The 25388-nt window shown below is 37.8% G+C and overlaps 1 protein-coding gene across 7 annotated transcripts in view; it reads right to left on the bottom strand.

Annotated features, from left to right (window-relative positions):
- The window catches only part of FTO (FTO alpha-ketoglutarate dependent dioxygenase), a 231976-nt gene that overhangs the window by 145077 nt on the left and 61511 nt on the right, over positions 1-25388 (bottom strand). For 5 of the 7 annotated variants that reach the window (XM_042027497.1, XM_042027498.1, XM_042027499.1 and 2 more), the window contains exons 5-7: positions 24918-24997; positions 24519-24662; positions 18497-18616 (exon numbers count right to left, since the gene is read on the bottom strand). In XM_042027497.1, the coding sequence (XP_041883431.1) occupies positions 18497-18616; positions 24519-24662; positions 24918-24997 (344 nt within the window). Of the gene's footprint in view, positions 1-6627; positions 6782-18496; positions 18617-24518; positions 24663-24917; positions 24998-25388 lie in introns of all 7 variants that reach the window. The other 2 variants (XM_042027503.1, XM_042027500.1) reach the window with 2 other exon arrangements.

A 25388-nucleotide genomic window follows, 5' to 3' on the forward strand; every position in this document is an offset into this window, starting at 1 on the left:
TGACAAAATCTTTCCGGAGCTGCGTCAGCCCCTGGAGAGCTGATACAGACTCTCCTCCACACCATTTCAAAGGTACATGGACCACATATGTGTCCTTCCAGAAGTCAAATCCTTTCCAGATCTTTCCAAGCACCCCTGATCAGTCCATTTGATTCCAAAGATACATAAAAAGAGAGATGCAGAAAGTTGTCCAGAGATGGCAACTTGCAGATAAAGAAAAAAAGGAGACAGAGATTTCAAGGACAACAAGAACCTACCATAGCAGATTGTCTTCCTTAAGGAAAATAAGTGAAATGCTGTAAGAGAAGAAAGGGATATCGTACCAGAAAATTAATATAGATTTTAACTTAGGAACAGTCAATAAGAGATTATTCCAAAACTATTAGAAAAAGAACAATAAATTTATAATCAGAAGTGCCAAAGCTGGAATTACACAAAGAAACTTCAAGGAGCCTGACAGGGAAGACAGGTGTCTTGTCAATAAATACTGTGCCAGAAGAAGGTTCAGGAACAACTTCTTAAGTCATTTGCCCAAAGCAAATAGCAAGCAAATGAAAGTGTGAGGAATAATAGGATTCTTGTCTCCTACATTCTATTTCCCTTCATGTTGCCATATGGTATCCATATCTGGGAGGATAAGCAGTACTTTGTACCCTGGTGTTTCAGTTTTCATGACACTTTACAAGTCTCATTGCTCATTTCACTGCTTTCCACGAGCTACTCCTTAATGACACCCAGCCATTGCTTCCTTTGCTTTCCCGTAAAAACAACATACTCAGGAAATAATGAATGTATATTTGTCTCTTTCAAGTAACTGCAGCTCCATTTTAACCATTTACTTTGCAATAAAGTTTTTAAAGAGAGCTTTTTTTTACTCCTACAGAAAAAATGTGCGTGTATATCTTAAGGGTCACAATATATTTGTATATTTTTTTTAAATTAGTAATGTCCCATAGCCTCACTTCTGAGATACAACCTACATTAACTCCTCCACCTCAACAAAGAAGAAATAAAATCACAATGCAACAACTGAGCACTCCATAGCTCATTTTGACTCTTCAGCCCAAGCAGAAATATCCAGTGATTGGTATAGTAGCCACAAAAACGACTATCAAATTTCTTCTAATGGCAAGTTTCTAAAAGCATACTTTGCTAGAGGGAGTTACTTAGAAGTAGTTGTGGAAACAAGAAAGAATTGGCGCAGAGAAGAGGGATGTAAGCTTATTAACAACAGCATCCAAGCCCCAGCTGAAAGAAGCACCTGCAAAGGCAAGAACTGTTTTGTCTCCTCTGACAAATGCAAACAGTGGACTCAAACCACTGGTCAAGGCAGAGCAGTTTCACTAGAAGGGAAAAGGAATCCTCCAGAACCACAGAGTCCAGGACCATGCCTCAGGTAGAAAACAAACCAGCAATGAACATGACTCAAGAGTTACTTTTTGGCAGGGGAGTCTCTCTCTTCTTATTCTTCCTTGGAGCCCAACCTGCTGCATAGTCTATATGAGAAAATTCTGCATTTTTCTGCATGGCAGTAGCCTCTGAAGCAGGTATCAAAACTTGTGTTTAAGAAACAGAATTGTAAACTCATCATTTTAAGATACTTTAAGGCGGGATAAGGCAAAGCTTCTGAAATCAAAACACTGTTCATAATAAATTAGGAGAAAGGAAATTCCTGAGAAAATTTAAGTCTTTCACCTCTCCCCAAAGCCTAGATTTTCATAGAATTTTAAAGTCTATTCCACTCACAAACCATTGCAACTCTCTGGAAACTATCCTAAAGGCTAACTTTTCCCTGTGGTTAGAAAAGTGTTTGCAATGCTACAACATGGTCTCGGAGTGATATTCTAAGTTTTTCACCTTATATGATAAACTTGAATATGAAAAACATATACAGAAATACAGGTTAGATTTTTTTTTTTCTTGATTAATATAGCACAGGGAAAAGATTCATCACTGTTCATAAGAATTCATTCGCTCAGGGAATTTTTTCATCTGTCCTGTCCTTTACTTAGCTAGACAGAAAATAGATTTTGCTGGCTATGTTTAATTTCCAGAGCTGTCACTGTGATCTAAAACATTTATATTGGAGCAACCACATTTATCCTCAGGAAACCAGGAACTGGAGTACCAGTTCAAACACTGGATAGGCTATCTGCTGACCCCAGTGGTGTCTTAGATTTAGAAGCTGTACAGTGCAAATAAGCTGTAAAATATGTTTTGATTAAAACATATTTGAAAAATGGAATGAAACAGCAAAAATGCAATGAAACAGAAAAAATTGACATGGTTTATATATGCTTATTTACTGGTTAGTACAAATGTGAGGCCCAAGTAGGTGTAAAATGAGAACATGATATCAATAATTATTATTTCTGATGTAAATCTCTAAGCATACTTTGAATGTCTAGTACATAATTGTATAAATATATGTATAATTTAATTGTATAAATTCGGATTATGGAAAGAGTCACCAAAAAAGAGCATCTCAGGCAACAGACTCATAGTCTTACTTGTAAGTCATGTTATTTACTTAAGCCCATTATGCAGATTTTCAAATGGTTGTTTTTAAAAAAAGATTACAACACTTCTGCAAATATTTATGGTTCAACCCAAGAAAATAAATGGTTGTTTGTGATAAATGTAAGAAGGAATCAAAAATATTTTAGAAGACTTTGAAACAGGACTAGCAAAATTCTAATATACTATATATTTGTACAGAACATAATCTTCAATATGAAAACTGCTAAGTACACTGTTCTAGCTATACCAGCTAAATCAGCAAACAACTTTCTCCATCTTTCATGAAGCAAATCTTATTTAGTAACCTGGTTCTTATTATTCTCATTTAAAGGACTGATATTTATACGTCTAAATTACACCTTTAGTTGTATGTTCTTTCAGTCTTGCTTGCTACCTACTAATTTATTTCTCCCCAAATGCTTTTTTTTTCTTTTTTAGTATTAAAAATGGATTTACACAAAACCAATAACAATTTTCAGTAAAAACATATTCTTGTTTTAATCAGGCAGTTCATCACTTAAAATTTCACACATACACACTATTGCAAATGTTCTATCTGCAGACTTTCAGGCTGAATGTTCTGCTACTGTGAGGCCATAATGTAACCACTCCTTCAAGAAAGCTGATTCAGAAATATGTCAGCTGACAAAAAACTATTTTGACATATAAAGTGAAATTATACATTCAGACAAAAGTCACATTTTTAACTAATTGCATCATTTTGTATTAGTAGTTTACATATTTAATATTCCCAGAGCAAGGCCCTATTAAATGCTGCAGCCAAGTTTAAGAGATGAAAATTCAGTTCTTTTTACCCTAGCATCCTTTGCACTTCTAAGACCCTTTATACTTCCATTATATTTATTCCTATTTCTCTCACTTGGCTATTGTTACTCCCTCTTTTCTGCAACCTATTTCCCTCCCAATTTCTTGCTCTGGTCACAAAACCACTTTGACCTTTAATTCTACCTCCTACTGAACTACTTCAAATGCTTTCAACACGCTTTGGTGCCAGACTACTCACAGCCTCTCTACAGCACTAGAAAAAAAACATTTCTAAGCATAAATGAAACTATTAAAATGGAAACATTAAAGGCACAAGGAATGAAGCCTGTGTAGCATTTGGTATTTGCACTAACCACAGACCAGCAGTTGAATGGCACTTGGCACTTAAGCAATCTTAAACAGAGAAATCATGTAGGAAGCCACAGTGCAGTGTGCAGCATTCCCCCTGGAGCATGTACAGGAAAAAAGTACCCCTAAAATTTTAGCATGTCTGCTTTTTATCCCACAACGCAGGGACTAATTGCCCTCAGTGTCTGAGCTGGATTCCTTGCATGCTGGAGCAGAACAAATACTGCTTTTTCACCTATCCGTCACAGCAAACATGAAAGATTACGACAAAAGCAAACCAGCACTAATCTCAGCACCTCACTGAGCTCAGAGCAAAACACCAGAGAGCAAAGCAGAGAGAAACTGAGCACAGACAGTAAAACACAATCATCAGATGAGTGGCTGGACAGGAGCAACTTGCCTCTGTGCTTCCACCTGGGTAACAATCATCATATCTGCTGTAGAGCAACATTAAACATTAGAACGTTGGTGTGTAGATTAAATGCTTAAGAATTACTAAAATATGTTGCAATTTTCGGGCAGATTGGAGGACTTCATCCAGCAGTTCAGGCATTGAGCCCATTCTGGTAACTGAGTTAAAACAGAGCTTTATACACCAGTGAACTCATGTTCCAGCTCTGCAAAACAGACACCGTTAACATTTGCTCAGTCTAGTCTGATGCTGAGATTTCCTAAAGCAGCAAGTCAGGAGCAGTTATGCCTCTAATGGAAAATGCAGAGGGAGGCTTATCATATTCTGTTACAGCTTCCCAGGTTGCCATCATCTGAGCTGAGAACAATCTACAAGCTCAAAAAACTGCCCTAACCAGATGAGCCGCTCCCCTTCCGCTTCTGGCTTCCTAACTTTAGTGTTTCCTTTGCTCTTTGACCATCTCCTTTGTTTATATGCAAGTCCTAAACACTGCAGAGGGCTATGCTCCATCAAAATAATTCTCCTGTAACTGGCTTGTTGCAGTTTCAGGTACTACCAGAGAGGTTTTGGAGTGGAAAAACACCAGTGAGGGAACTCTGGCAGGTCTTCCATCATGCCCACACTTTTCCAGATTTGGAGTAGGTGGAATGACCACAGCATGAAGAATCTCCAGAGGGAACATGTACCTCAGATTTTCAGTCAAGGAACGTGTTATAGTCACCTTTACAGAAGGGAGCAAAGCCAGTGCCACAGCACACTTTGGTGAACACTGGCAATTGCTGTAAAGGCTTTGCAGTTGGACACAGCAACTCAGCAAACCTGGACACATAACTGAATTCTCCTGGAGCTGTGGGAATGGTTACATAACCCCAGAAATGTGTGAAAAACAAAACAGCAAAAATCCTTCAGTGCTTCCCTCTCAATCACCTCCAGCACTTCAAGGCACACAGCTGAGAAAAACACCAAAAAACCCTATGGTAATTCAAGAAAGTATTGAAATATTAGGGCAAGGGTAAGTTCTGCACAGCCACAGCCTTTGAAACAACTGAAGGCTTTTAATAGAGCTCCTCAACTCTGAAACCACAGTGATTGTGATACAGCTGGCAGCTGGACAAGAATCTCTGCAATATCTCCACATCACCTGAAATGACAGCCATATATATTTATACCTTATAAAGTGTGTGTTTATATGTATACATACACATATACATGTACACACCTTTATAATCTTTAATAAATCTTTCCAAAAAGGCTTAGAATGAGACACAGGTAGATATCCACTTTTTCACAGATTTAAGTAGAGAATACCTTCTTCCATATGCTTTTTACTATGATTCTTTTGGTTATGAGATTTTCATTATCTTTAAATGGTGGATTTCTGGAAGAGCTGTTCAGTGCAAAGAGAACTTATGTTCTAATGCCTACAGCTTCAACGGACTTGGGCCCCTACAGAAGAAGCATGCTCCTCTCCTCACCCCAAATGGTCTCAAAATAATTTTCAGATAAAACAGAGAATGAAAAAACCTTTAGAAAAAAAAAAATCCAAAGAAAAAACACTGAAAAAACCCCAAAACCCAAATAAAAGAATGTACCTTTGACCTCTGGTAATTCAAATAGAGCGTTAATCACCAAAGGATTAACACCCTCCGTATTATAAATAACATAACCAGTCACCAGGAAATTATAACACCCCATATAATCAAGAAACACTGAAGTCTGTAACAGAACTATGCCCAAGCAGTGGGATGAGAGGTACTCAGATGAGAAACTTAACACATTGTATCAGTTCAGTGAGATTCTGCAACTTCAAGCATTATGGAGAGAAGCTCAGTACTTAAACAGGCAAAAATCTTTCCCTCTGTGGGTGCACATGGCTGTATATACATGTATATGTATAGGTATGCATCCATGTGCCATATAAACACAAAAAACTAATTCACATGACTTGATCATTATGTGCATTTTAAACATTTTTTTAAATCTATGTATATATAACCTCCCTGGGTTTTTCCAGAATAATTTTATGTTTGTTGAATTAAAAGCAAATACTGTCCAACATACTTTAAATAGTTTTCTGCATTTGACATAATTACTTTTTCTTAAACAAAAACTATTTCTCCCTTATTTGATTCTGTACTATAAACCGGTAACATATTAAATGTAGTGTTACTGCTGCACAGAGGTATCAATTAATGGATTTCTATCAAAACACTACATTTTTAAAGGGATAGGAACACAAAAAATCAAAGACACCACTACCCACAGTATTTAGCTTTGAAGGAGACTCACAGTACACCCTTATCTTCTGCCATCTTCACCATAACCAATTCCTACTTGCAAAGCCTCTGCATCCTATTTTCTCTCAAACCACTCCACTCCTTTTTGCCTGAGAGCCTTTGCCATCCTCTCCCACTCTTTGTCAGTCCCCAAAGCTTTTCCTGCCAAGCTTGTTTTCTATTCCCACTGTACCCAAAGGTCCATTCCACCCACAAACCAGTTTCAAGTTTTCCAAGCACTTCTGCACTCACTCCAAAGCTGCTGTCCCAGGAGTTCTCACTCACCTTGCCTTCAGTCCTGTCATTCTGCCACCAGAAGGGCTCCTAGCCCTCTTCCCATGTTGTCACTGGCTACTGGCACCTGCTGCCACTCTCCCCTTGGCCAGCTGCAACTGCTGCCCTGATTGCTTCTTCCCCCACCCCTTACTCTTTCAGAAACCTGTAGAGGTAAGTAAAGAAGTAACATTAACGAGTCAGATGAAGCAAATAAGACGGTAAGTAGAACTCACTCAGCACTTACTGTTTCCAGCTGTGCCTGTGCCTTGCTAATCAATCTCCTCCTCTACCCAGACAGGAGGGTTCCACTAGGACCAGAACCCCAGCATTTCCCCAAGAGGAAAATCAGACCTTTTCCTCAACATGGAGTACCTCATGAAGAATATGAAGAGTACCTCATCTCAAGAAAGAATAACTGAGTTCAAATTACTTTAGTTTGTAACAGTATTTTCTGCTGAGACTCAAAGAGCAGTGGAGGAAAGACCCACATTCCCACAATTACACTGTATTAGTTTACTTCTTCCAAAGAATAGCAAAATAATGTAGGGTCATGGAATCTGGTGACACACCTACAAGCAGGCAAGCCAAGGTTGGGATGAAAATGGACAGCTCTTCCCACGTACAAAAATCTTAAAATTAGATAAGGATAAAAAGAAAAGTAGACTTTCTCGGTTTGAGAAGCCTTCACAATCTAAACTGCATTAGAATTTCTCCTTTAAATCTTCAGTAAAAATGACACACTCCTTTAGTTCACTTCTTCCCATTGCAGAGTAAGTAGCAAATCTTATCTTTTTCAAGCCCACTATAAAAATGCCACACAATTTCTCCAACCTTGTGTCATTCCACAAGTACAAAAGACAGTTTCTATATGAAATACACTTTAAAGCTGTACCATGAGAAAAAGCACAGCTTAATTAAGTTAACTAAGCTGATTAAGCCATGCTCTTTCACCTACTACAGGAAGTATTTAGCCCTGGAGCCATCCCAAAGGCACCTCACACAGTGTATGACATGTTTTCCAGAGATATTGTATATATTTAGTCACTGTGGAAGGGGAAAAAGCAAACACCCTATATGTCAGCATGCCAACAAAAGAACAGAAGTATCAGCTGATAAAGCAGCTGTTTACATCTCATTCTTGTCTGGAAGGTAGGTATTACATTACAAGGGAATAGACAAAGTTAAGAGAACAGTACCCCACCAGCCCAGATCTGACTGTTACAAAATAATTTAAGAAGGAGCACACTCTCCAAAAATCTTGATCACTGATATTATTATCATTATTATTATTGTTGAATGAAAAGCAAATGCTTTCCAACATACTTCAAATAGTTTACTGCATTAGACATAATTACTTTTTCTTAAACAAAGACTATTCCTCCCTTATTTGATTCTGTACTCAAACCAGTAACATATTAAATGTAGTATTACTGCTGCATAGAGGTATCAATTAATGGAATTCTATCAAAACACTACATTTTTAAAGGGATGGGAACACAAAAAATCAGACATCACTACCCACAGTATTTAGCTTTGAAGGAGACTCCCAGTACACCCTTATCTTCTGCCATCTTCACCATAACCACCTCCCACTTGCAAAGCCTCTCCATCCTATTTTCCAAAAATCTTGATCACTGATATTATTACTAGAATCTTTGTAAGTTTACAAACAACTCAGACAAATGAATTGAAAATCGAGTCGATTACAACAGCTTTATTTTAAAATAATTAAGAATAATCTTTCTCCTTTGTTGTATTTAAATGCATTTATATCATTAAAAGAATTCTTTAAAATTTTCAATCCTTTTAAAATCTATAAAAGAAATTTCTAAAATGAAGACATAGCAGTATTCTTATCTTGGCTTTTCCTGGTACAAGGCTGCTGCTCTGTGTCTCATAAAGATTTCTGGCAGAGTGAGAAAACCTGGTCAGTATCAGAGTCTTTCCTGGGACCTGTCTGAAGTGTCGACAAGCAGCTAAGCTGAATATTAATACACTCTCCATCATCAAAAGCTGTTGCATACCCAAAGGATGAAAAATATTTTAATCAGCTTTCAGCTTGTCTAGTAGAAGTCAGTTTATTCCTTGGGGATTATACATCTATGTGCTCAATTTTTGTCTTCGCGCTCTCTCTCCGTACATATTACTTTTGAAACTAGCAGCAAAGAGCCTAAATCTGCTGTTATGTTGGGAAAAGCCAGCTAATGCTGTGATTCAATTACAGTATTTTACATTTAAGAAGGAAATGTAGAAGATGAAAAGCAAAGAAAAAACTTGAGAAAACAGCCCTGTTATCAAGTTTTTTAACAGTAGGATTTCTTAAAGAAACCAGTGAGACTTTTTTTGTTTTGTTCAACATTTCAGCAAATTCTGAGAGTTTTCAGACTGGTTCATCTGTTGTCTTACCCATCTTTTCTTCTCCCCAATAGATTCCTAATTATTGCAAATCCACAATTCCTTTAGCATAACAACCACCAGTGGAATTGACCCATGAATGTATAAATATTTTATAAACATGTGTATCAAGTATGTCCTACATGAAAACCAACAAAAAGATCAGTAATGGAAAAATGTTTTGAAGAGCCTTGACTGTACAAGTACATGCCTTGACTGCATGGCAACCTCTCCTTTCTCTGCTGTCTTTCCTCTGAGAGACAATGCCAGTCCCTGTAAAGTTGCATTAATGAAGATAACACCTACAGGAGAAGACTTTTACAAGTGAGAAATATCAATAATCTTAATTCTCTTTATTTTAAATCCTTTTAAAAGCATCATAACATTTTTGGACTAGGACCTAGTCAGGACTTGGATTGGTCTTTGCCTTGAGCATCTACATAAAAGCAATACAGAGCTAATTTCTTCTTGCCTCACTTCTTCTTCCTGGGGATAGATGTATTACCATTGGACATGCAACACCATGTTGCTCCTTCCTCTTGCCCATAAGTGAAGACATGAAGAAATGTAAGGCTCTGCTGACTTTCAGATTTTCTATAACCTCATGGAAGTCTGAAAAGTACCACCTCTGTGTGGGACTACACAGCATCAGCATAAACTGCTTTGTACAGACTAATCTTAAAATAATTTCTATCATCCATCAGCAACAAACCCAATCGTTACTTTTGAGCAAAAGAGTGAATTTTGTGGTCCTACTACCGCAAATGATTTCAGCACATGATTTCTATTTCATTAAATGGAAGCATGACATTGGACAGAAGGAGACCAAAAGGATCACAACGAGTTAATTTACTCTGCCATGTGTCTGAATTACAAAAAAAGTCTTATAATTCAGTTATCCAAGCTGAGTCCCACCACAACATCACAAAACAATTGACTTTCTAGATAGCTGGTGAAGCTCTAATCCATTAGCATGTAGGACACAGCTTGAAGATTGAGCTAAAATGTAATTATTAGCAGTGTATATATGCATACATATATACACAGACACATAAAAATAATCACTGCAGTTTATTACACAATGACATTGATCCCTAGGCAGCTAGACAACATGAACTGATGCACTATTTCCAGCTATTAACAGTGCACTTTGTGGATCACTGCATGCTAAGCACGAGCTGGATTCATCTTGAGCACAGCTCCACTGATGGCATTCCTGTCCCCCAGCAACAATCTGTCCTCTTCTCACCATCCCGTTAATGGTTCTACTCTATTACAGAAATTCAAAATGAGTCCTATGAAAACTAGTCTGATTGTGATAAACAATCACATTATTTTACTGGAATAATTTAAAAGATTTGCTACACTTTATATTAGTGCCTCTGTTGTGAAAATTATATAGATTTCAGACTGACTAGCAGTCCAAGGAAAACTGCCAAAATCTGATGTTCACTTGTAACATTTGAGAAAAACCAGTAATTATCTACCTACTGCAGAATAGTAAACATTATTATATCTGCAGCTTCAGGATCATTAAGCAGAAGCATGAGTAGTGACAAACAGAAAGTGCAAAAAAGATTCACACAAAAGCTCCTGAGAACTAGACCTGGGAACTGCCTGGAGACAATCAGGGTCAGCCAAAACACAGTAAACTCTTCTTAGACAGAATTTGCCCATCTGAAAAAAAAAAAAAAAAAAAGCTCCTATGTGGCCCCATCTACACTTTGCGATCATGATATGGGGAGGCAGAAATTTGTTGGTTTCCTTCAAATGCAGGATGTTCTCTCCCTAGGACATAGCCAAAAGTAATTGTCAGATACAGAAAAAAACATAGCCTCATCTAACTGAGGAGGAATTTCAGATCAGAAATTGTCTGCAATCTAAAACCAAAGTAAGACCTCAATGTTTTGACTGCCAGACTGATTTTGAAAACCACACCTAAGTTACTTGCACAAGTTAAATAGAGGGTCAGTAAAAGAATTAGCACCTAATTCATCAGGGCATAATGCTCTCCATGGCAACTTCTGAAGCCAAGTTTCATTTCATAATGTATAAAATGAAAGCTGCAATTTTGAGCAAAGATGAAGTAACTGTTAAAGAACACATTACAAAAATACTATTCAGCCATGATCTTGTTAGGAATTAGAAGGACTGATGATCAGATAGGAAAGAAAAGGTATCGATGCAGCAACAGCAGCTTTTCAGAAGATGTCAACCTCCCTTGCCTACCAAAGCCATTTGGAAAGTAAAGCAGCTGTATTCTATTTTATAGTGGTTACAGAGCCACTAAAATACAATAGCAATAAAACCACATTTAGCAACACTAGCTGTATTAAAAAACATACAGCAATGTAGATGGTGACATTTTAGTCATACTGCCATTTGCTTTCACTTTCCTTCAAAATCACAACTTACCCTAGTTTATAACAATCACAGTACAAATTATTCCTGCCAAACCACTGTAATTCACAGTTCTAACACCAAGCCAAATCCTTTTTTTTTTCTGTGTAGCATGTCCATAAACATATATACACAAATACAAATCCATATGCTCTGTATCTGATCACTTCTAGGATTGAATAAATGAGAACTAGATATAATTTTAAATATTGGTAATCATTAATCAATTTCTACATAGCACATAACATAAATTCTAAAAACACAGATTAATTTATTTTCAAGAAACACTATTCTCAGTGTTCAAATGTGGTCTTTTATGCAGTTTTTCTACTAAGAAATAGATTTCTGAGAACATTAAAGCATATCATAGAATCTTCTGGCTTGGAAGGTACCTTAAAGACAATTTAGTTCCATCCCCCATGGGCAGGGACACCTTCCACTATCCCAGGTGGGTCCAAGCCCTGTCCAAATTGGCCCTGAACACTTCCAGGGATGGGGCAGCCACAGCTTCTCTGGACAACCTGTGCCAGGGCCTTGACAGCCTCACAGTAAACAATTTCTTCCTAATATCCAAACAAAACCTGCCCTCTGTCAGTTTAAAACCATTCCCCCTTGTCCTGGCACTCCATGCTCTTGTGAAAGGCTTTGCAAAGAATAATGAGACTGGTAAAACAATAGCTCAATACTACAGCATCATTATTTCCCCAATAAATAATAAGGCTCAATAAACATACTATTGATACAAAGATCTTTTGTTATTCTACTGTATGTCCATCCAAGGTTCTGGGGGGACAATGGTGGAAACAGCACACAGTTTTATAAAATCTACACCAGCCCCACCACACTGACTCTGCTTTCACTGAAATCAGCATAGCTTCCAACAACATAGTTCCCATCAACAATAAAAGGGTGGCAAGACTAGGTTCTAAAATATCCTTCCAGGATTGACAGTGGATTCACAAGGATGCAGCAGGAACCACGATCTGAGGTTTTCCCTCCCTGTCAGACCCAGGGCAACTTGCAGTACCGCCAAATGCATTCTAATGCTCGCTAAACTCTTTTCCTATGTTTTTCCTGCTGCAAAGAACTGCAAGCAGTTGACCCCAGTGCTCATTCCCTATAAACACCTTTTCTCTAAATTTAAGTTTATATGATTCAGAAGTCACATAAAGAAGTTAATTAGATCATCACAGTTCAAATCCCCAGTATGGGTGTGTATGGATTTGTGTGTAGAGCGTGTACACACACATACAGTCACACTGTGCATCAGCTCTGGTGCTCTATCCACTATGGGAAAACTTATAACATGTGGTGGAGGAGAAAGAAACCTGTTTAAGCCACAGTCTCAGCTCAGACATAGAGACCAATTTACACAATTCAAACACAAGACTGGGAATAACCTATCTGCACAATTTTGATTTCTGCTGATTGTGGTATGTGCATTTATGCCTTAAATACTAACACAGAGCTCTTCACATTTTACACACAAGTGCAGGTATTTAGTACACACAACTGTATACATCCAAGAGTATAAAAATAGAGTGAAGATCACAAAAGAAGCCCTGTTACAGTAAGAATTAAGTACAAGACAATAGAATTCTAGTTATCCAAAACTGCAGCTCACCGAGATCAGCTGTATGCACAAGAACACCTACAAATGTCAAATTTGTAACTCAGGTGCAAATCCACCTGGAGGGGAAGGCAGAGGCAAGACCACACCATGAGCACAGCTACACAACCCATCCATGGTTCTCCCACGTGGGCCATCAGAAATGCACCTCACTGCCCCACAGGACGTAAATTGTCCTAAACTTCTGCTGGCTTATGCCAGTGCACATTATCACCTCAATGTTGTCAGAGTGATTTTCCCAGAATGCTGTCGGAGTGGGAAGGCTGCCCCTTGAACAATTCCAGTTTATAACAGAAATGTTATAGTGGTTCACATCAACGCAGCTCAGATCTCAACCAGCTCACGTAAGGGTTAAAAATAGAAAGTGCTATCCACTGGTTTACTCTGATGTTCCTGTAGATATTGTCACTGGATGTATCCTCAGAAGAATTCTATTCAACACCTCTGTCTTTAAGTACAAAGCTGTAGGCTGTAGCAGCTTTAGGAAACATAAGTATCCTTTTTTCTGCTGCACAGTATCTGTGTGTGAAATTCTCTAAAGGGGTTTAAGTATTTACCCTGAACACTATCAGACAGTTTCTAAAATTTTCCTTATCCTGTTGCAGAAACACTTCAAAGAGAATCATAAACACAGTCTTTTGTGCTTTCAGCACACATGTTGTTTTGGAAGCTTAAGTCTGAATTCCCTCAGAATTGTAAATAATTTTTTTCCTCAAAGATGTGCAATACAACTTTATTTATTTTTTTCTTTTTACAGATTCATTGTGATTCTACTACAGACAATGCTAAATCCTTTCTCCCATTTCTGACAGCTAAAAATATTGAGGTCAAAGAAATTATTGCCAGAAAAAGAAGAAAAAAAAAAAAAAAAAAAAAGAAAAATAAGTCTCCAGGATCAGGTTTTGTTGTTGTTGTTTAAGATAAAAGATACATTTCCAGAAACATCTGACTCCCAGTGTACATAAAATATAACCTGACAAAAATACATTTATTTAAAGGCTCTGGCCTAAACAGATAAGGAAAGCCCCAAAAGACAAGAAATACAGGCAAAATTTGGGTCTTCGAGCTGCCATGTTGTACCTACATTTCACAGCTCATTAGGCAAATCCGATCACCCATCGCCACATGGCCCTCCAATAAAGTGTGACACTGCAATATCTGAGCACAACGGGAAAACCAGAAGAGAAATTAAAATAATACCTCAGAGTTCCTGGAATTTTGGCTGACAAGGTCAAACCAATTCAAATGTCAGTTAAGTTGCTATGCAATTTCTGGAAGAAGCTAAACAACCAACCAGCCTGTTTGTGATCCCATTATCTATTTTTTTAAAAATAATTGGTTAGTTGTTTAAAGTGCCAAAGTCTACAAAAGCTAGGAGAATTCCTTGTAAAAGCATATTTTTTCTTAGAGCTTTTCATGGTTATCTGGGAACTGAAATGCTCTGATTTAAATACATATTTAAACCCTTGCTTTAATTTGGAAAAAAAAAAGGCTCTGGGCTGAGATTTTGTAGCTCAAGTTTCAGCATAGACTCAATTCTAACTGTCAGGCTGTAAGCCCCTGACAGTAGTGGCTTATAGCTGGAACTATGACATACTTCATATATAGCAATAGGAGCAAATAATGAAATAGACCTCAAAAAGGAAAGAAAAATAATTTTACAAGAAAATAGCCTTGCTCTGATTTCAATTCAGTTGTATAAACTGATTAAAAGCTTGTTACTGAGAGTAACAGTAATAACAAGACTAGAGATAGTTTTTAAAAAGTTTTACAAATCAAGATGAAAGTTGTGCAGAAAGGTACCAGTCTGCATGAAATGCCACTTTGATCATTCTACTTACACCAAGTGTGCACGCTTCTGCTTTTGCACTACTACAAATTAAAAGGTGTGCTGCATTTCATTATCATCAGCTCTATTTTAAGATGCCAATAAGTGAAACAAATTACTTGTGTTTTAGTTATCCCATTAAGAAATTACTTCCTCAAGATCTATGTTTCATTCCTTCAAGCAGTCCCTTCACTGTAGGCAGACAGTTGTGCTGTTAAATGCAACTCCAAGCCACTCACACTTTTCTCTACATTTCAGTTCCACACTTTCTTTTGTCTTGCCAAATTCCTGCATAAATAAGTGGGATTAAATGGAGCCTAGCCTACCTAACATAATTATATATGTTGTGATTTTATACTGCAATGAAATTGATACATTTTAATAATACCAGTCTTGGCTCTTACCCACTAAAGTCAATAAAGGTTATTAAGGCCAACTGCCATATAAATACATTGCTACATTGCTAAATGGACTGTCAAAGCAGGAAATACAATTCACACCATATAGCACTGTAAGGGCCTTTTTTTTTTTTTTTAAGGAACACTAGATATGTTTAAAAAAACCTTCAAAAATTCAATGTGCAAGTGTAGCCGCATATGTTTACTTTTCATTCCACAAACAAAAATAATTTCATTGATTTACATTTTACTTTCCTAATGGGAATCAACCTAAAACAAAATACCCAAAAAAAGGCTGTCGGACTTCTGCAGTTCTTACAGATTTGGTGTGGTGGTTACGGATTTTCATAGCTAAAATAAATGTCAGATTGCAAGGTTTGCATGGTATCAGACCCTGAGAGACAAATTGTCTCTCCACTGAATCTCAGAACAGCTACAGCAAGACTTGCTCACATCACATGAGATTTCAGCTTTTCAGACTTCTCTTTACCCAGAAAGCAAAGCTTGTACGGTCTTTTTTCAAATGGTAACTCTCCCTTTGAATTCTGCAAGCATTTATCCTGATGTTGCAGGCGATAATGTGTTAATCTTGGATGACTTTTAAAAAAAAAACCCCTCCAACATATGAATAGCCTTCATATTTTCAAGGGAGGGAAAAAAAAAGGAAGATTGGTTAAACTGCTTTGGATTTAATGGCTCATAAATTCATGAGGTAATATTGTGGGAAATGTGATGTTTTATCAGAATGTCATTCAAATGAAAGGTTTAACATTTACATCACAAGAGTGAGCTCCAAGTAAAACTACCCTCAGGGAAAGAAATGCCAGGAATAAACATTATGATAAAATTGTGTGCTTGCTATAATGTACAAAAATATTAAATAAAGCCCACAGGTTTGAAGACACTGGGCTGAACTTCCTGCAATATCATACTCTGCTGTGACAGAAGAGTAATTACAATTAGCAGAATCAGAGATAATTTTGGAAACTTTCTTTTCTTCTTTATAGCTGCTTTACTAAACAAGGGGAAAAATTTTAAAAAGGCACAGACTGACACCAAGACTGACTTTTGTATCACTCTAGACACACATATAAAAAAACTACGTCAACAATTGTTCAGCTCACACACAAAGGAAAAATACATTGCTTAAATATTTTAAGAAATAATTCCTTTTAAATAGCAAAATTCTTCCAAAACAAGACCAACAATTCTAAGACATTTTTACTTTTAGCATTTTACATTATTCTCTCTTTTTTTTTTTCCTAAGAATCATCCAGCTAAAATTATAAATTTGGAGGAAAAGAAACCATCCACTGTAGACTACTGGGTACCTTCAAAAACACCCTTGTGATTTAACTTAGCTGTGGAAGCTAAGCATGCACCAAAACACTGCACTTTTTATGTTAAATTGCTGTTGAATTTGTTAACCCGCAATTGATTTCCTGTGTTATGGAATCTTAGAGATTACGGCTAACTTGGAGCAACAGGGATAATTCTGGATGTTAATGCCGCGTTTCGAGGGGTTTTTACCGAGGCCGCGCGGGGGAACTGCGGCTCAACATTGCCCCCTAATGGCGCCCTGCGAAACGGCGCAGCGCAAAACGCGGGTTACGGCCCCAAAAATACACCCAGCGCCGGGGCCCGAACACCGCGAGCATCGAATTTACTGAAAGACTCAACAAAACAGACATTCTCAATTAACATTCTCCTCTGTCTCCTCCAATAGCTGAAATTAATTGTGATTAATATGTTATAAGTCATAAAACATTAAAGCAATTCTTAAAATTTAAATTAGAAGCAGCTTCTGTCTTGGCCCAAGCTTCGGTTTGCTGATAAATATCATCCTGAGGCCTGTTGAAAGGAGATACACTGACGCCACCATGTTTCTAATTAGAGACACATGGCAATGTCACACCAATTGCAGAAAACCTAACCCTTGAGAGTTCCAGAGTTTGCTGTTTTTCCATGTTTTCAACACACAATGGATATAAAATATCAACCGTTCTTGTCTCTACCTCATCTAAGCCTGTATTACAAGAGAGTAAGTTGTCATTTGAAAGAAAAACAAACTGAAAGATTTTTTTTAAATTATAAGGGTCATTCAAAAATATGAGCACAGAAGAACGTAAAAATGAGAAAAAAAAAACCCACATAAGCAAGTTTTATTTTTTCTCCTTTTGTAGGAAAATTCAATGTTCACTGATTTCTTGTGGCAACTGATTCCCCAACTGGAAGTTGCATTTTTCCAGGCGTGTTTTCCAAGTCTGAAACCAGACATTGCTGGAGAAGCTCACAATACATTTGAGCAGCTGAGTCACAACACTTCCAGCGAGACTCAAGAACACGTTCTTGTTGCACCACATCTCCAGAGCCTCAAACACACCCCTGATACAAATCACACTCAGCACCCTCAGCTACAATACAAACTCTTCCAAGCCAGTACATGCAAACAAGGCTTCATGCTGTGACCAGCAAAAGTGACCGAGAAGCAGCTTCTGATGCAGAGGGATGGAGAGGAGCACCATGGGTTTGCCAGCCCCTTCTGAGTGCAAATCCAGAAACAGGCATGCTGACAACCGCTTTGAAAACTTTGACAGCACAGTCTCTCACCTCAGGCTCTACATGGACAGCAGCAGCAACAGGATGACAGTGTTTGGCACTGAATCCATTTTCAAGGAACGTATGATGTACTTTGAAGTACCCAGAAAACATTATTACATTTATTCTTGAAATAATCCCCTCGTGCAGGTTCTGGCTATGGTCTAACTGTGCAGGTGGACCACAGACAGTTGTACTTCCAGATCACCAATTTTATGCTCAACTTTCCTCAGACACATGCACCACTGTTGTCATTAGCACTGTTGTCTATCTGGGTGTTGTACAAAAAAGTTGACAGTGCACAGCATTTGTGTGGTGTAATATATAGCTGTCATCTTATGAGGCTCTAAAAGGCTCATATGAGGCTTTTACGAGGCTTTCAAACTTTAAAAACAAGCAAAGTCAAGAGCTAACTAAAATCCGGGGGGTTTGGATCTGATTTTGCTCACATTTTTTCTAGCTACTGGGGGATAAAAGTAAGAGGAGACAGTGAAAGGCTGACATTGATTCTGCTTCTCATATGTTCTGAATAAAGTCTAAAACCCATTACTTCAGTACAATTAAAAACATAATTGTGAGTGCTCTCAGAATTAAGCCCTAGAGGCTTTAGACTTTAGAACTAGTACTTACCATAATCTCCATTTTTCTCCAAAATTCTTCCAATTTAGCCATAGGCTTAAGCCACCAATCAGTGCACTTCAAATACCTCTTGCCTTGGAACCAAAACTGTCTAAGCCACTCAAATTCGACCTGCAAGATAAAAACATACTGCACCATAAACATCCATGGTCATTATCTGGGGCAGGAATGGGGTAATGCAAGAATCCAGCTATACCTGAACAGCCCCACGGAAAAGGAGCAGTCACCAAAGTAGTCATTTCTAAACACACCCTTACACCCAGCTGTTTATTTCTATTCCACATCAATTTGTGACCTGAGCTACTCTCTTCAAACCCAGAGAGGTGCAAAACTCAACTCTCTTTTTTTCCTCTGTTTTTCACATGTTGTACATGCACAACAAACATTAAAAATTCCAGTTTACTCACAATTCAGCCAAATATGCACCAACTCTGCCTTATCGTGATTAACACTGTGGGTTTCAAATTGTTTCAGTCATAAAAGATTGAAAAAAACTTGCAGTAATAACACTGCTAGAATGCAGCCCAGTTGCTGTGGAATGAGAGGGTGGCACTACAAGGAATCACAGCGTCTCATCCTTCACCAGACAACCCAGTTACCAGAGATGCTGCTTTTCTTTAAGAGTAATCCATAGTTCTGGTCTTTAGAATTCCATATTTATCTTTGTTGTGGTAGTTACGTTTCACACTGAGTTCAAAGCTGCTTTAATCATTATTTGTACCACAAAGAAGATTTGTTTATCCCTGCTCAACTCTGATGACGCAAAGACAACCAAGGGGAAAGAATAAAGAAAACTGCCCAAAGCTGTCACCTAATGCTTCCTTTCCTACAAGAGAAAACTGAACAGCTACAGAAATCTGAAAGTGGTCCAGTTAACATTAACTAAAGGTTTGGTCAATATGTTAAAGATTACAATAAAAAATACTTACATTTTCAGTGTATAAAAAGAATATTAAAGCACATATGTTAGTAAAATACAACATGATTAGTTGGCAGACACAGATCTTAAAGTGTTTCTAAAAAACCCTGACTGCTAGCTGGCAACTTTTTAGCACAGAAGTTTGATGACATCCTTCCTAAAAAAAAAAAAAGCTGAAGGAAACTTTGCTTCCTCTATAATATTAACAAGGTATGAAGGATCCAGTTATGGTTTGGTAAAAAAAGGTAAAAAAATCAGTATGTGCAGCTTTGGGAAAGCTGAGCGTATCATTATTCAGTTAGAATTTTAAGAACTTTTCTTTTCTCTCTCTCTCCACTTCTTTTTGTGTTTTTTTTGGCCTCTACCACGTGATATTTGGAAAACAGGCTCCATGAAATTAATCATGAGGCCATTAATCAATGAAAAAAAAACCTTTTTATTAAAATCAATGTTAAAATATGTCTCATCATAGGTCTATTTCAGTCAATCTGATTTTTAACTAGTCATATTGATTTGCTACAATAATGTATGTAATTTCACTCTAACTGCAATCTGGCATATTAGCCAAAATTTAAATGTATCTTGATCCTATACACAATATACATAATTTGCCATACAAGAGCTGCTTTTTAGGTCTAAGACAAAGTATAGCAACAAACTAATTCATTTTCTGCAGGATTAGCTGGTCTCATCAGAGGTCAGTGTGTACCTAATTGCAACAAGAGGCTGCTAAATGATGTGGACTGCCATCTAATAAAGCTATGAAACTCTGCTCTGCATTCATCTCACAGCATCTCTGTTTAGCTCTAACCTGGGTTAATAAATTGGGGTTGGGGAGAAAAACAATGTTTTAGCCTCCAAGGTGGCCACCAATCTGCTTGACAAGTGACTGCTCTGAACTATGACCTCTGAACAGGTAATTGTTGATTCTGAGAAAGAAAATTAACTTGATGAGGCAAGAGTGACATGATTTCTCTCTGTAATAACTTTTTCTGTAGCAGGAACTCACTCCTCTTGGCTTCTCTCCTCCCATGCACAGGAGAAGCTGTATTGGTAAAAAAACCCTCAACACTAAATACTGCAGAGACACAGAAAGCTCATTTCTAGCCTTATTGGCACGGAAGTTACAGAACATTCATCTTCTCTGACAAAACTCTCAGGTTAACAGCTCTTGCTAAGGATTTTGTCAAAGAGTTTTAATTTGGAGACTCCCATACATGAGAACTAACTTTAGTTATCATTAGAAAACATTTTACATGACTGAAGAGAACACAGCTTAAACATATTTACATATAAAAATACATAGACTGAGTATCTGAGGAATAATTTTCATCTTCTGATTTTCACTTATGACTTACATCTGTGCAAGTAAGCTCAGAATCAGGCCTCATATGTCTAATCTCAACATATTTTCAAATTGTCCTTTCAGCAATGATTAAAGGCCAATTTTAGGTTATTGTTAATACTGGGTAGTAAAAGGCCAACAGTAGCATCTAACATTTTGTGAGGCAATGCTCCTCAGTCAATTATTTAAAAGTACTGGTTATTAAATGCCACACATGTAGGTGATCTGTATTTTCTCTCTGCCATACTAGTCAGCCACCAACCATGCTGTCAGCTTACTGTAATGTGCTAAAACATACCATCCTTCCTTTGGCTGCCTACACCCTCTCCCTTTCTCATCAGTGACCTCAGTGTCTAACACCACATCCCTTCAACTCAGTTAGCCCAGGCTTTCTACCTCCCTGTGCACTCTCCAAGCTCAATTTATCTACTGCTGCCATAAAAATGGGTTTGTTGTAGGCAAAAGTGACTGTACCTCACAAGCAGCAGGGCAACCAATTCAGTCTCTAATCATGGTAATCAGGATCTGATTATCACAGGTGGGCAAATACCCTGATGAGAACAAACCCCTACCTTTCAAAATTGAGTACTTACTTTGAAACCTGCCATATTTTCAACACAATCCCATGACTCTAAGAAGACTTCCTCTAGTGTTTTACTACACTGAGAACATCTGGGCATTAGTTTGGTGTTGGCAAATACAGAAGCCTTGAAAGTACCTCACACCAACATGAACTACTAGCAGATTTTGCATTAGTCAGAGCAAGAAAAATTTTCTTTGAAATGGGAAGAACAGGGTGGTGAAGATCTTTTCTGCAGATTTATTTTTGTATGTATGAGTATTTACATGATCTGTCCAGCAGTATTTAGTTCCTTTCAAAAGAATTTAGATGCCAATGGTTTTCCCCGGGTGTAGCTCTGTTTGGGATATATTCAGCAGCTGTATATGTTTTGGAAAGCTAAGTAGGAGGAAAGTAGTAGTAGGAGCAAGAGGTTGCCATTCAGAGAATTGTGCAAGATCATTTCTTTCAGGACAAATTATTCCTGACCAAACAACAATCTGATTGTGACTGTGTGAGTTGTCAGGCTATTGTACTCCACAGCTGCCAGGTAACTACATCTGCTCACCCTGCTACACCCCTGCCACTGAAGTATTTATTCATACTGCAAGCCCACAAGCTACTCAGACAAGCTGCACGTGAACGCCCTTAATTAAGGTTATCTTTACTTAACAACTACAAAGTACACACTGAGAGTGAAGTGACTCACACATCTAACACACAGCACATACCTTGCAATTACTCAGATATTCCTTTGAAGGCTGTTTTAGTGGGGGAGACCATGACAACAAAGCCAGGTTTAAAGAAATATTAAACTTCCACCTGGCTGCCCGCTAGAGATGCGAAAATCCTCCTCAGGTTAGCATCTTACTTTTTCAACAGGAATACCTCTGTCAGGACATCCAAGACAGGGTCCTGACAAATGAACTCTGGGAAATCTAACATCAAGTAAGGACATCCCCCAGATCCTCTTTTAGAGGTTTCTCTGAGGTCTCTTTTAGAGACCTCTCTAGAGGTCTCTCTCTCCCACCACAAAATTGGAAAAAACCGAAATCTCCACCTATGCTTCAGATCCTCAGTTCAAACACATTTTATCAGCACAGCAAGTCAATTTTCCTGCCCAGGAGTACAAAAGTGAAGGCACAGAATCATTCCTCATTCTTTCAGACCCACTCTTAGGCTTTTTCCCTCGAGCAGACACAGATAATTCATCCAGGCCTCATTTGGCAGAGCAGTTAATTTCAGCACAGACTGTGAACCTGCTAAACTACTGTATTTTAGCTTGGTACTGTGATGGTTCTGTTCTAGTTAATGTTCTCTGATGACTGCTTTGGAGGCACCAGCAGGGGGGTAAAAAGAATGAACCCATAGCATTTCAGGAAGATAAAGAACCAGGAAGAATGGCTGCATCTAGTTATAAGAGTTAAACTGAAGAACTTCAGTTATGACAATATTTTAAAATAAAATACAACAGTATCATCACCTCTAGATACTATCTCATTTCAAGCTCATGATCTCTGGTTCAGAGGAAGAGAAAAAAATCACAAGGAGGTTTATAAATAGCACAGAAAGCTGTATATCAGAAATACCCAGGCAAAACTGGGAAATTTGGTGGCAGTTCTCCATTAATCCTATGGAGATTTGGATTTTTCTGCTATTTTGATTTTGCATTAAAAGTTGCTAACAAACTAAGAGAGTCAAATTAAAGGCTCATTTTCATCAGTAAGCAGTTTGATTTTTTAAAGAAACAAAAGTCTCTTGTTCTTCCACCTGCCTGATAAAGTTTGAACCTAAAACCTGTATTAGTGCCTGAAAAGACAAAGATTTATCATGCAGCATGAAAGAAGGTAGGAAGCTTTTATATTCAAGAAAAGTTGCATTAGCTTCACAGGTCTTTATATTTTCAGCTCAGTGATGTTTGAAAAAGAAACAGGCATTTACCATAGAGATAAGCCTCTAGAAATTTTGTCTACTTGTGCAGCAATAAATGAAAATTAAGTAGCACTCTAACAGCAAGTGAAGACTTGACCCTGGGATAAAAAATAATAAAAAAGAATAGAAAATAGGTGGATGGGTAGTCTCTTTTCAAATTAAATATAGGTCCAATGTATCTACTAAGTGCACAATATGTACAAGCTAAACAAGGATTGCTGCTACAGTATATCCCATATGTGTAACAGGAAACATCCCTGTATGTCACATTGCAAAATTATTCAGGTGACTGCAAACACCAGGGGCTACTCTCTCACCTGATGTAAACAGCACATGGCTTTGATGTTAAAGGACCCGTGCAAATTTACACCAGCTGTGCCTGTGGCCCTTGCTGTGCAAACCACATATGCGTGTAGTTTTATGGACTGAGCCTGATTAATGTTTTGTAAACCCCTGCATGCATCAGACTTCTTTAAATTGCCCTAGGAGCTGTTTTGGTAAAAGTCAAGGGCGCAAATCTTTTGCCAACACTATGCTCCATTTTACCCAGTGTAAACACAGTACAGATAAAAATGTGTTCTACAAAGTTTTAGTAGCACTACACAATATTATATTCCTCAGCAGACAGCAATTTAAACATTTTATATGCATTCTGAGTTGAGTGAAAATGACCTATGTACAGCTTCTAATTTATCTTAGTAGAAATACAGCACAGGTCCAAGCACAAAAGCACTGCCAGCATCAGTGGAATCCTGTCAAAGTGCATTAACACACTTGCATCTTTTGTAGAACTAAATGACCTGCTTAAGTATGTGCCTCACAATTATTTCCAGTGTATTTTCTTCAGAACATACTTTAGAGCCCACACTCACAATTGTGCCACCCGTGGCATTATGCAAAAACCTGGTTCAACACAAACCAGGAAGAAATAACTAAAAAATTTTACCTGCTCTTTCCCTTTAATCCCTTCTCTCTCTTCCTTTCTGTTAGAGAAGTGCTAGAGTAGTCTGTCTGTCCACCACAGCGAGTTCTGGTGTAATATTTTGTGAAACTTCTCTTACTTTACCAGCAGAGGGATCTTAAGAAGGAAAAATGAAAACTTCCACGATAATCCCAATTACTGTACCCAAGTAAAAAAGTCATAAAAGCCACATTGCCAACAGGTACAAAGCACAGCTGAACACAATTGCCATTAACTCCATGAGGAGACTGCATTGCTCAGACCTGGCTGAAGTATTTTCAGTGCAGATCATCTCACCTCGTTATGTATTTCTTCTACTTGCTTCACAACTGCAGCTTCCAGTGATTTCAAAGACAAAGCCATTGAATCAGAATCAGTCTGTAAATTCTGGAGTGCCAGTTCACATTGTCCAAGTATGTATTCCAATGTTCCTCTTGAAGACTATAAAGACACAATAAAAACTTATATATAGCCAGTTCAGAAAATATGTATTTCTCAACTATATTTCATCAGCAATCCACGAGTTGTGGTGCAGCACATTCTCAATTCACATCTGATAAGCCTACCTGGGAGGTAAGGCCAACTACCAATACAGAACCAAGTGTACATGAACCACAATTCTGGGTACAACACCACGGTGCTGCATATATGGCACCAGGATATTGGTTTTACGAGTGAAACACCTTTGGTACTTACATCTGCCACCCTGTGAGTTGAGCTGAACCGAGGTGATAAACCAGCCAGAACACAGTGCTGATGTGTCATATTGAGATCATCTACGGACAGATTAGAAAACCTTAAGTACAGGGAAAAAATTATACTTAATAAAAGTTAATCTGGTTGAATATGAATTAAGTACAGTACTTTTTTTGCTTTAATGCTTAGAGAATTCATAGCTCCAATGTGTTGCAGAGCACAATAACTATTCACCATCCTAGAGTCAGAAATACTTCTACTTACACTAGTTTTCTCCAAATGTATACAGTGTAGAAGTGACATTTTCCCACCTCTTATGGGGAAAGTTCAACTAAATACATTAATTCCTCCAAAGCTGAGGATCACTCAACAGACTACTTGGAAGTTACAATCTCTTTCCCAAAAATCACTAAAAAATACTGATTTTTTTTAAAAAAAGGAAGAAAAGAACCCCCATACACATTACTTCAC

Source organism: Corvus kubaryi, unplaced genomic scaffold (genome assembly GCF_017639235.1).
Source record: "Corvus kubaryi isolate FWS band 111438036 unplaced genomic scaffold, C.kubaryi_AGA036_p1.0 37300, whole genome shotgun sequence".
Classification (NCBI taxonomy): Eukaryota; Metazoa; Chordata; class Aves; order Passeriformes; family Corvidae; genus Corvus; species Corvus kubaryi.